Source organism: Schistocerca piceifrons, chromosome X, assembly GCF_021461385.2.
Source record: "Schistocerca piceifrons isolate TAMUIC-IGC-003096 chromosome X, iqSchPice1.1, whole genome shotgun sequence".
NCBI lineage: Eukaryota > Metazoa > Arthropoda > Insecta > Orthoptera > Acrididae > Schistocerca > Schistocerca piceifrons.
Window position 1 is genome coordinate 666,569,533 of NC_060149.1, and position 13,185 is coordinate 666,582,717.

The 13,185-nt window shown below is 43.6% G+C and overlaps 1 protein-coding gene across 2 annotated transcripts in view; it reads right to left on the bottom strand.

Moving 5' to 3' along the window:
* The window catches only part of LOC124722979, a 241,189-nt gene extending 229,460 nt beyond the window's left edge, over positions 1-11,729 (bottom strand). For both annotated transcript variants that reach the window (XM_047248149.1, XM_047248148.1), the window contains exon 1: positions 11,574-11,729. In XM_047248149.1, coding sequence (XP_047104105.1) covers positions 11,574-11,716 — 143 coding nt within the window. In that variant the 5' untranslated portion in view covers positions 11,717-11,729. The remainder of the gene's footprint in view (positions 1-11,573) is intronic.
* Positions 11,730-13,185: the final 1,456 nt, after the last annotated feature.

The following is a 13,185-nucleotide window of genomic DNA, read 5'->3' on the forward strand; positions in this document are numbered from 1 at the left end:
TAAAATCAAAGTTTGGTACAGTATTAATGTTTTAACTCAAAATACTGTGAAGTTGAAGAATAATAGAACAGTCCCCAATCTTTTTCATTTTCTTGGCCATAATGATCCCATATGATGGTCCTGCTTTAATACATATATATTCTTATCATAGCTGCAACGCCTTAAGAAGTGTTGCCCCATACCCATTTCTGACAATGAATCAACAGTTTGAAGTCCCTTTCTCTCATTTACTTCCTACAATAGGCACCTTCTCCAACACTGACCAAATATTTCCAGCATTTGTGCAAAAGCAGTGAACACAGGCAATCATAATAATCGGTTGAGAGGTACAAATATCTGACCAAATATATACCTGAAGTGTATAATTTTGCATAAACATCCAAGAATGGAAACATTTTCTGCCAAAAGAAATGGAGGTTTGTACCCAGTGGCAGGGGCTATGCAGCACGGGCAACTGCACCATGCTAGCAGTTTGGAGATTTTCTCATGTGTGTGGTTGGGGTGGATGCAGAAGTTGCCTTCCTGGAAGCCAGTCATTGTATTGTATTAAATAAACCATTGCTTTTTGCATCAAACCAGTCTTCAAACTGAAGATGATAACTACAACACTAGCAGCAGCAGCAACAACCACCTTACGTACTGTAATACACGTTGTAGAATAATAATTGCTGCCAGCTGTGAGTAATAGCAGTTATTATTCTACACCATAGACATGAACAGTAATTGTAGGATGTGAGGTCCGCCAGTTATGCACAACACCGTTTTTTCAAGTACTCAAACGTGTTTCTGTACCACTATACCATCATCAGTGGGTTTCCATTTTATTTAATCTGTAATGTGAAACATTTTTTTCTAAATGATTACAAAATTATGAGAATATTTAGTTCAAAAAATAGTTTGTTTCTTTTTGTTAGTACCTTTACAGTTGCTGTGCATGATTTTTCAGGACCACTGGTCACCGGCAACCAAACGATGTTGATGAGAAATTTTGTCGGGAGTTAACCTATCATCTAAACGTATTTCGTGCCTATATTCATTTTTACTTATGAAAACGTTTTGGTATTGTCGGCTGTGGTTTACCTATATAGGTCACGGGAAGTGTCCAATTCCTGTAGATTTTGTAATTTTTTTTTGTTCATCATTTTGTGTGTTTTGGGATTGTGTTGTGTTTTTTTACTGTTATATTTAGCTTGTCCCCAACCTAAAACCCTCCCAATCTCCCACAGTTGTCCCATTAGTTCAATCGTATTTTTGGAGAGAGATGTTATTGTCTTATTTATACGTATTTTCGTGTTTGTTGATGTGTGTATTGGAGATGCCTAGAATAGCCATTTCTGCTATATTGATGACATCGTGTGTCAAAGCTGACGGGTGGAATTGGACACTTCTGCAATCCCACTGAAAGACATGTGAATCTCACTACTGTTCTCTATAACTTAAGTTCCATTATCTCCTGCATTATATCTGTGGGGAGGGTGCTGTTATATTTCTGCAACACAGGTTTGTTGAATCCACTTAAAAACTCTAGTATTATCAGAATTTCCTTTCATCTTAATGTCCTTATGCAAAAATTCTTTACCAGTCAGTAGATCATAGTTCTTGGTGCCATCCACCTTAGCCCATAAGCAGTGCTTATGTCACACACTAATCATTCATGCACATGCATATCCTGTGGGATGTCCATAAAATAAACCAATTTATGCCAGAATTCCTTAATCAGACACAGCTTTGGTGTTAGCTCCTTCCTAATATGTCCCCTGAATCAGTTCTTCAGATGACAGTATATCAAACACAAGGTGTGTCTGTATGCAAAATGGATGAGGATAATAGCAAGGTTGGTTGGGTTAAAGATTAAAGGGACCAAACTACAAAGGTCAACGGTCCCTTGTTTCATAAAAACACAGAGCACAGGGAAACTATCCACCAGTCAAGCGAAGCACTAAAAGAAAAACTCCAGGGGAAGAAAAGCCTCATGGTCCATTGTAAGACAACACGGAAAACAGAGCACAGCAACAAAAACAACATAGAGAACAAAGGCAGAAGAAACGAAAGCTGCACAGCAGAGGACTGTGGCTGGCTGATCACGAAAATAATTGGATGAGCCAGCCACACTGCAACACGTTAAAACCTCCAGCCTAACAGTGGAGGGTGGAGTCGAATTACAACACAAAACTAATTAAAAGAGACAGCTCAAAAGAGGGTGATGTTACAAAAGTTAAAAGGACCTATAAAAGCCACTTGCGCGAATAAAACTTAAAACCCGATCTGCCATAGAGACATTGTCACCTAAAAGAGATGATAAAGCACCCTGGAGATTAAAAGTTCGCCTGAGGGCGGTTAAAAGAGGACAGTCCAACAATATATGGGCCACCGTCATATGCGCACCACAGCGACAATGAGGGGGGTCCTCTCGACGCAGCAGATGACCATGCGTCAGCCAAGAGTGGCCAATGCGGAGCCTACACAGAACAATAGAATCCCTGCGAGAGGCCTGAAGATAGAGCTCAGGGTGGGGATGGACAGTGCGACGCCGACAAAAGTGCATAACACAAGTCTTCGCAGGAGAAAACTGAAACCCATGGGCTAGGGCCCACGCCTGCGCCTTGCGTATGGCTCCCTGCAACCGACGTTCTGCAACACCAATGGTGGAGGAGCTGAAAAAGAGACAGAAATCGTCAGCATGTAACGTGGGTGAGACAGACAACCCTATTGCTGCTGCAAGGCCATTAATGGCCACAAGGAAAAGGGGCACGCTCAATACAGAGCCCTGTGGAACGCCGTTCTCTTGGACATGAAGTGAACTATGGGATGTGCCAATTAAAACGTGGAATGTCCGAACAGATAAAAAATTCTGAATAAAAATGGGGAGAGAGCCCCGGAGACCCCACCCGTGCAACGTGGCGAGAATATGGTGCCGCCACGTCGTGTCATATGCTCTGGAGAGGTCGAAAAAGACGGAGACAAGGTGTTGGCGCCTGGAAAAAGCAGTGCGGATTGCAGACTCAAGAAAGACCAAAGTATCGGCAGTGGAACGGCCCTGACGGAAGCCGCTCTGGCACGGAGCCAGAAGACCCCGAGACTCGAGTAGCCAACACAGCCGTCGACTCACCATGCGTTCCAAGAGCTTACACAGAGTATTTGTCAAGCTGATGGGCCGATAGCTATCCACAATAAGTGGGTCCTTACCAGGCTTCAGCACCGGAATGACAGTACTCTCCCGCCACTGCGACGGAAAGACACCATCGCCCCATATGCGGTTGAAGATGGCAAGAACACACCACTGACAGTCCGGGGAAAGGTGTTTGAGCATCTGATTGTGGATGTCATCTGGCCCAGAGGCTGTATCGGGGCACTGTGCCAGGGCACTCTGCAGTTCCCACAAACTAAATGGGGCGTTATACGCCTCAGGGTAGCGAGAAGCAAAAGAAAGCCGTTTGCCTTCCTCCCGGCGTTGGAGCGCGCGAAACGCGGGCGGGTAATTCCCCGACGCAGAGGCCCGAACATAGTGCTGAGCGAAATGCTCGGCGATTGCATCGGCATCGGTGGATACCGCCCCGTTGATGGTAAGCCCTGCGACACCTGTAGAGTGCTGCAATCCAAAGATGCGCCGAATCTTCATCCACACCTGGGAGGGTGAAGTACGGGAACCAATGGTGGAAACGTACCTCTCCCAGCACTCCTGTTTCCGCCTTTTGATGAGCCGCCGTGCCTGAGCACGGAGACGTTTGAAAAAAATGAGGTTCTCCAAAGACGGGTGCCGCTTATGTCGCTGAAGAGCCCGCCGACGTTCTTTAATGGCGTCAGCGACCTCTGCAGACCACCAAGGCACCGACTTTCGCCGGGGGCACCCTAACGAACGAGGAATGGTACGTTCCGCAGCGGAAACAATCGCTGCAGTCAGTGTCTCAACCGTCACATCGATGGAACCATGGGGGAGAGAGTCAACAGTGGCAGCAGAGGAGAACGTGCCCCAGTTTGCCTTGCTAAATGCCCATCTAGGCGAGCGCGCAAGGGAGCGACGCTGTGGTAGTGAAAGGGAGATCGGAAAATGGTCACTACCACACAAGTCCACGTGGACTCTCCAGTGGACCGATGGTACAAGCCCTGGGCTGCACAACGACAGATCTATGGCCGAGAACGTGCCATGCCCCACACTGAAATGTGTGGCAGCGCCAGTGTTTAAGAGGCAGAGGTCGAGTTGGGAGATGAGATTCTCGACCTCCCTGCCTCTGCCAGTAACCTTTGTTCCACCCCACAGGGGATTGTGGGCGTTAAAATCCCCAAGGAGAAGAAAAGGCGCGGGGAGTTGGGCGACAAGTGCAGCCAAGTCGGTCAGGGAGACTGTACCACCTGGAGGGAGATAGACACTGCAGACGGTTATGTCCTGGGTAGTCCTGACACGTACAGCCACAGCTTCCAATGATGTTTGAAGGGGCACAGGAGCACTATATACAGAGGTAAGGACATACACGCAGGCTCCACCTGACACACAATTGTAAGTGCTACGGTTGCAGTAATAATCCCTGTATCCACGAAGGACAGGGGTCCGCATTGCCGGGAACCAGGTTTCCTGTAGGGCAATGCAGAAAGCAGGTGTCAGGCTTAGAAGCTGCCGTAGCTCAGGGAGATGGCTAAAATAACCGCCACAATTCCACTGGAGGATTGTACAAAGCGTGTCCGGTAGGGGCATTCAGGCACAGAAAACGCAAATTACTTGGCAGGGTAACATGCTGCCACCGACTGAGCGACAGACGTCACTACGGCCATCCTTTCTGAGGAGACGGCGAGATCTAGGTCATCAGGGGACGCAAAGAGCTCGACCCCGTCCTCAGAGGCTGAGCTGACAGGGAGCGTTGGTGCGGGAACCACGGGGTCCTTATCCTTCTTGGAGAGCTTCCTCTTCTCTCTCTTGTCTTTGGGAGGAGGGTTGGCATGCTGGGAGGGCTGTCCTGACATATTGTCAGGAACAGAGGAAGAGCGTGAAGCCCTTCGACCAGCAGCTGGTGGCTTTTTCAGCCACTGGCTAGTGGCTTGTGAGACACTGGGGAAGTCCGTGGAAGGGACGCCCTCGAAGGGATCCCTTCCGAACAAGTGAGGCCGGAGGACGCTGTTGCGTCTCCGGCTGATCAGCCGGAGGGAGCTGTCGCTTCCCCGGCTGAGGAGCCGGAGAGGGCTGTCGCCGCTCCGGCTGAGAGGTGGGGACCAACGTCCCCGGTTGCTTGGGGCGCACTGCTCCCAAACTCGGTGTTTTGGGAGCAGTGGAAGAGAGAGCGGACTGTCCCAGCGGTGGGGCAGACGTTACTTGATTTCCCTGTGGGCCAACAGAGAAGGGAGTCTGTGCAGGAGCTGGCGGCGGCAGTGTGACGGTAGCGTAACTCCTCAACATAGGTGTGGGGTTGAGTCGTTCTAATTTCTTCTTTGCCTCTTGGTAACTTAAACGGTCCAAGGTCTTAATTTCTTGTATCTTCCGTTCTCGTTGATAGACCGTACAGTCTGGTGAGCAGGGAGAATGAGGCTCCCCACAGTTAACGCAGGTGGGAGGCGGAGCACATGGAGCATTAGGATGCGGAGGTCGTCCACAATCACGACACGTGGGGCTGGAAGTGCACCTGGAGGACATGTGTCCGAATTTCCAGCACTGGAAGCATCGCATAGGGGGCGGGACATAGGGCTTGACATCGCACCGGTATATCATGACCTTGACTTTCTCAGGCAAGCAGTCGCCCTCAAAGGCCAGGATGAAAGCACCGGTAGCGACCCTATTATCCTTGGGCCCCCTAAAGACACGACGGACAAAGTGGACACCTCGTCATGCCAGGTTCTCACGTAGCTCGTCATCAGACTGTAGCAGAAGATCTTTATGAAAAATAATCCCCTGGACCAAATTTAAGGACTTATGGGGAGTGACAGTAACGGGGATGTCAACGAGCTTCTCACAGGCGAGTAATGCCTGGGACTGCGCAGATGAAGCTGCTTGTATCAAAATGGCGCCGCTCCTCAGTTTGGAAAGAGACGCCACTTCCCCAAACTTATCTTCGAGATGGTGCACGAAGAAAAGAGGCTTAGTCCCCAAAAACAAATCCCCATCAGTTCTGCTGCATACAAGGTATCGTGGCGAATACGGCTCCTGTCTGTCTGCAACCCTACGTTCCTCCCATGGTGTGGCTAGGGAAGGGAACGACTTCGGGTTATATGTCACAGCGTTAAATTCCACCTTACCACGCTTAGAGACATTGGCGGTCGGGCGACCACCAGATTGAGATTTCACTCGCTTCATTGCGGGGCATCCGCCCCGATGCCACCCACTCCGACCAGGGGCTCTCCCCACGGGCGCCACCCAGCCACAGCAAAGGCCACCTGGCAGGATGGCCGTTGCCGGGAGTCCCGATGCCCCAGAGAGACGAGCATCTACTCCTTGGCTTACGTGGGGAGGTATCAGCTCAGGCATCGGCAGTACGATCCCTGTGTTGTCAGGGGGCTACAACCTAGAGGGTACATGACGACCCCACCACAACGGGCTGGCTACCGTGCTGGATTTCGGGTGCCATGGGTAGTCCATAGTGATCGTGGGTGCTGATGGTGACGCACTAAGGGCGGTACATACACAATACATCAGGTGTGTATGCCCAACAGGAGGGATGGAGGGCGCAGGTACGACGCCAAGACGATCAAGAGTGCCAAGGTCTTAGGGCACAGAGGACTGATGGTGCACCACGTAAGGTGTCCTTCCCCAAAAGGCTCGTACTTCTGTGGAATTTGGAAAAATGGAGGTCAAACCCTAATGGAGACCATCACATTAAGGCCAAAACGTTTGAGACTCCTTTTAGTTGCCTCTTACGACAGGCAGGAATACCGCGGGCCTATTCTTACCCCCGAACCCGCAGGGGGGTGATAATAGCAAGTTCCAAATGAAAGTCTAGGATGAATTTTATCAATTTTGTTATGGTGTTCAATACTGTTAAGACACATTTTGGCAGTCAGAACATTATGAACTCAAAGCTTTTCCCAACAAAGATTACTGAATCTCACATCTGGGTAAAATGGTTATCTTTTACGTGGCCACCTTGCACTGAACTACTTGAACAACATTCCAAAAAAATTGTTACAAAGTACATATAGCAACATTCATACATCTCAGTCATGTAATGTGCATAAAAAGGAAAATTCACATTATCAAACTATAAATTATGGGAAACAGTTGCTAGTCAGTACTCACCTTCTTGAGGCAATACATCAGTACTGCTGATAGATATCAAAGATACTTAGAAGAAATAAGTTTCCTGCACTGGGTCATTCATTTTCATTTCATTTTTTACTACATTTCATCTGCTTTCATGCAAAATGTTTAACCCATTAAGTATATATCCTTGACAGCAGTAGCTATGATATTTTTTTCAGCATGAACAGCAGCACACACTAACCACTCAAAAGTAATATCCTAGGGATTATCTTTCGCACTTTCATACGTATGCATTTAAACATTTTTAGTAACTTTTTATTAATAATAAAGTGCATCTCTTTTAGGGTGTGTGGAAGGTAAAGTGGCAAATCAGTTGTTCTGCAAATGTTATGTATCTTTGTTGCTCTGACACACTCCACAACCCTAATGATCTCCTCACTATGGCTCTGTGGAATGATCATCATATCCAACCTGTCCTGTATGGCCAGTTGTAATTGCTAAGCAGGCAATTCTCATGATGTTTAAGCCCCAGTCCTTCATTCTACAAGGAATCTTAGGTGTTTAGATCCTGGAAGTTCTTCAGCTGTGTAAACAGTTGTCTTTGCTGACTAAAAGTACCTATAAAACAGTTCATTATATCACTGCTGTATGAAACAACAAAATAAAAATAACCGGTTTCACCAGAGGTGTCACACACTATTTTCTGTAAGTGTAATCTCTCTATGTAAGTCACAAAATGTGCTAGTTTATAATGCCACAAAGGAATTTTTAAGTAATTAAAATATACATACCGAACTGCATAAGTGATCTCATTGACGAAAGGTTGACCTATTAATACATTTATTACATATCAAAAGTGTAAACTGTGTATTATAGAAGCCACGTTAAGCCCACAAGTTTTATGTGATTTTTCATATAACTTTAATTGATGTGACAGTTCTCAAAAGAACACTAACAACTACACAAGAAAACACACTTTTACATGTGTTTCACAAACACTATTGAATATGATCCAGGTCTTAATTTCCAATCCAGTTTTCTAATATTACAATGAAAGGGTCTACAACCACCAAAGAAATTAAACTATTATTATAAACAATGATCAAACAAACACTGACAAAAACCAAATCAAAATTTAAATTCATAGATGAAATTTTGGAACCAACCTCAGTTAAAACCGGAGTAAGACAAGGAGATGGGACCCCACCACCATTATTCAATAGTTTTATACAAAGTAATGAAAGAATTGGAAATAGAACTAAGAAAACAAAACTTTTGGAAGGCAACTGAACAAAGAAGAGGTCACGGAAAATTGAATGTTTCATATTTAGCGTTTGCAGATGACTTAGCAATTCTAATCAACAGTGAACAAAAAGAAGTAAAACAAATTGAGACTCTCAAAGGATGCGCAGAGGAGACTGGCCTGCAAAGCTCCTCTGAGAAGACTGAATTCATGTGTTCCAAGTTGGATATTCTGAAACTTAAAACAAATTATGGTGAAATCAATTATCAAACACTAGGTACCTCAATGAAACTACTGAACCAACATAAGTTGAAAAAAATAGCACAAAAAAACAGACTGCAGAAAATCAAAGTGCCCAGACTTGTTCCAAATTTGTATAACAAAAAATGCCTGTCAATAGGCATTAAAATCAGACACTACAACAGAGTAACCAAACCAATAGTCACATATGAAAGTGAAACACTCATTTAATGGAAAATTAGATTTACAAGAAATTAAGAAAGTAGAGAGAAAGATTAGAAAAATTCTGGAACCATGATACACACAAGATGGATACAGACTGCAAATCATTGAGACAACAGAAAAAAGTGTCAAACATCAAAATTGATGAATGAAATTCTATGAACACCTAGACAGATTATCTGGAAACATACTAACTAAACGTCAACTGAACTATGTGACATCACTTACAGCATCAATATCCTGGATAACTGAAGTTAAGAAGGATTTGGCAAAAGTAAAAATTGATGTAACAAACACATCAGGCATAGGTACAGTCAGAAGCAAAACTGATAAGTGAAAGCTTATTCCAGAGATAGAACCAAAGTCATGCAGACCAAAGTGGATTGAAAAAAGAAATAAGGTCTTTGGAGAGAACATGAAGAAATATTGGAAAAATAAGAAGAACCTTGAGAAAGAATGGCAGTTGCCTCTTTATTGTTCTCCAATGGGAACATTTGCTGCAAATAATAATAAACACTGATTAAAAGTTACAAGGGGGCCGACACCTAAAATTTTCTGAATGACAACTACCTGTCACACTGGCTGTCATTTGTTGAATTACAATATTTTCATTTTGGATTCTCCTCAACAACACACTCAGCTGTGAAGCCACTTTCAAGTGAGTTCTGGTGTGTGAGCAAGTGGCAGCAGTGTGTATCTCTACACCCCTGCCTCTCACTTCTCTATACTGTATACGGACGATGTGTAATGCCAAGCATAGGTGCCACCCCTGCTGCTTGACAGTTTTACAGTTCAGAGCAAACTGTCTTATATTGTGAGGGATTCAGCATCAGAACTCTGATACAGCAATATTTGAAGGTGTCATACAGCATCCTTTCTAGATTAACACCTGCCTTATTGAAGGTATATCCTATGCTTCAAATATATTTATAGCAGTAGGCTTGTATTTAAACATGTTATAACATTATTTGCAAAGTAACAAACTGTCTTGAAAGATGAAGGAAGGTTTCACAATGTCTTGTTCACAACAATTATTGATGACCAAATATATGGTTTGCCATAGGAAGACTCATTATCATAAATGCGAAGAAAATTTCACCAAGTACGAGAATGAAAGACCAGAAAATTTGGGCAAACTGCCAGATCTTGGTATCTTGTTGCTACATTCGTATAGTTTTTCAGCCCTTTCTTCTCAACTGTCGATTGTAAACCAGTGAATATACACTGGGCTCCTCTGTAAGTGCAGAAAATGGGAATATTTGGCTTTACGTATGAGTGTTTCTTGTGTTTGATGCTGTCTGCCTGTTTCAGACATGTCAGAGTAATTAGGAATATGCACAAATCAGCCCTGGCTGATGATGGAAAGATAAGTAATGTAATATAAGTGAAATGGAAGTGGTATGAATATCTATCTGCCTATATCATCTAACACAAAAATCAGGAAACAAGTGTAGAAGCTACGCTTTTCTAGCAGTTTTTCAGGGTTCTCAGTTAAGAAATTGGATAATCCTCATGGATAGTGCCATGACGCAACTAGAAGTTTGCTCCAGCCCTTAAGGTGAATGTAATACTAAATCTCACAATCGGATCCAATTACTATTACAATGTGAATTTCCTACCCACTGCAACAGATGGGTCACCTTAATACACAGTTAATATATGTCTACAATAAAGAGGATTTTTTTCCCAAATACCTCCCTCTTGATTTCTTAAGCTGAACCAAAATTTTATATTTTATTAACCTACTCATAACTACTACAGACTGCAGTGTTTTCCAGCATACATTTGTGTGCCTCGCTAAATGCATTTCTGGATTTGCAACTGTCCACATTTTCTCAGCCTATAGTGTGAATATTTCCGAGTCTTTTTCCCACTACATTAGAGGTATGTGGTGAATATGAACCTAATGTAAATTAACCCCTGCATACATTCCACACATATTTGCTATGATCACTTTTGATTAGCGGAAATCAGGTACTGTCACTCCATTTCTTCCGTTTTATTATTTCCCCATAAGCCATTTCAATGTCATAACAGGATACATTCACTGTGTGTGTGTGTGTGTGTGTGTGTGTGTGTGTGTGTGTAGTACCACATGTGGTGGCGGTGGCTGTTGCTCCACTGTTGATTAATGCTGTTTTTGATACAATTAATTGTGAAGTCAATAACGACAGCTCGCGCACAAATGAGGTCCCGTGATTTTACACATCACATCGCAGCTAGCAGACTGGATTAACGCTGAGATTGAATGTTTTTGTTGGGAAATGGATGAAGATGGAAATGGGACAAGTCACATACTAAGGCCGACACGACTTACACGGTCTTTCTCCATTTGCCTTATGTATTTGACAAACTGCACAAATTCTTTACTTTTCGCTGAAGTAACAACAATGCCCAATGTAAATATTGGGTCAGTTTGCTCTTTAACTACGCAAGATGCCTCTAAATCTATCGTCAATAAACAGTAATTTCTATACACATATTATACGAAAAATTTGGAAAGCAAATATCCGATGACATATTACAAGGAAATGAAATTAGAAAACGCATACACTATTTCCAGTCATACGTATTCGCTAGTGACGGGCCTAAATACATATATATTGAGTATAAAATTATTTCATCTGCCACTGGAGTGACAGACTCAGCAGCACGAAAGGCAATATTAGCAACAGCAGACAGTCATACCTGCACGCTGTAGGTATTTTATTCCCTGCAACACGGAGTTTCAAAAGCTCCTTCTTCTGTAGCCGCCCTACAAAAATTTCATCCTCGCTTTCATCACCCTCCATTACTACATCACTTTTTCCTGAAATCACACTACGCGCCATTACCGTTTCAAATTCAAACTTCGCACGGCAAAGAAGTCGTGATAGTCGACACTAGTCTTCTCTACCTGGTCGATACGGTGTCAAGATGTCAAAACAATGGTCTGCTACACGTAACGATCTGTCTGAATAAATGTCTGCGCTTCCCACACCCGCAGAGACAGATTTTTGCGCGTGGACAGACGATTTGCGCAGGTATGTGATGTGAGCAAACCTGGGAGTTGGAGTGGCAGTTTTGAGCGAAATTGCACGAATCTATGGGTTCATATCACACACATCTGCGCAGACAATTTGGAGCGTATGGACAGTAGGTAGTCGCAAATCTGGCACGCAGAACGTGTTTGAGTCAGCTGTTTGTTCAGTGCAGTATTTCTCGTCCGTGCGTGTATAGTGAAGTTTAAAGTGGAAGATTCATGTCAGTGTTCTTGAGAGGTCATTGCCGAATTTATCGAAAAGTGTAGGAGTCATACATGTTCGTGGAAATTAAGAGCAGGAATACAGCGATAGAGATAAGAAGGCAGCTGTTCAATTCTTTAATAGAGAAATTACAAGACGTTGACCCTAAAGCGAACTGGGAAACGCCAATGAAATAAATAAATCCATTGCGGGCCGTTTACTACAAAGACCTAAGGAAGGTAACGAAATATATTCGATCTGGCGCTAGGGGATTGCTAGCATACTACTTTCATTCACAAGGAGAGGGTCTGACATGTGGGCCACCAATTTGATCAAGTCTTGCAAGGACGTTCTATATTAAAAATAAAAAAGAGACACGTGTTTCAGTGCTTTGCTAGACATTTCCCAGTTTTTGGAAAAATATCGAGGTCAAAATTGATGACGGAAAATTGTATTTTCAGTGTTATGCATCAAAAGATCGTCTAAAAACAAACATTTTTTATTAGTGTAATATTGGGTGCAAATTTAATAATGTTCGAGTTATTAAGGTTTTGTGTTTTTATGCTATAGCTTCGGTATCCATCATTCAATGTGTCCACCAGAGTGATGTCGATAGTCGAGTAGTCATGGCACTACAATACCAAACCGCTGGTCCATGTATGATTCTTGGTCGTGACATTTTTTGGTTCGACTTTTCTGGTCCATGTGATAATATTCTAATAATCAGAATACTGTATTTAGATTTTTGGAAGTAATAACCAAAGAAGTACATATATAGTGTTTCCGTAAGAGTGTGCAAAAATTTAACAGGACAGGGATGCTCCACTGAACAGTTTGAGGTTGGGAACCTGGGGTTCGATAAGACAGCTTAAGGAGATAATAGGAATAAAATGAACATTACTGTGTACTTTTTTGTTTACATTAGTTAACTGCAAATGTCATGATTGACACAAGGAACGTACCGTTTGTACTGTGTCTTGCAAAATGTGAGGAAACTGAGGGCCATCAACCTCAATGCAAACATGACATCGACTAACAAGTTTCTGATGCACCCTGGTGTGTTTCGAATCACATCA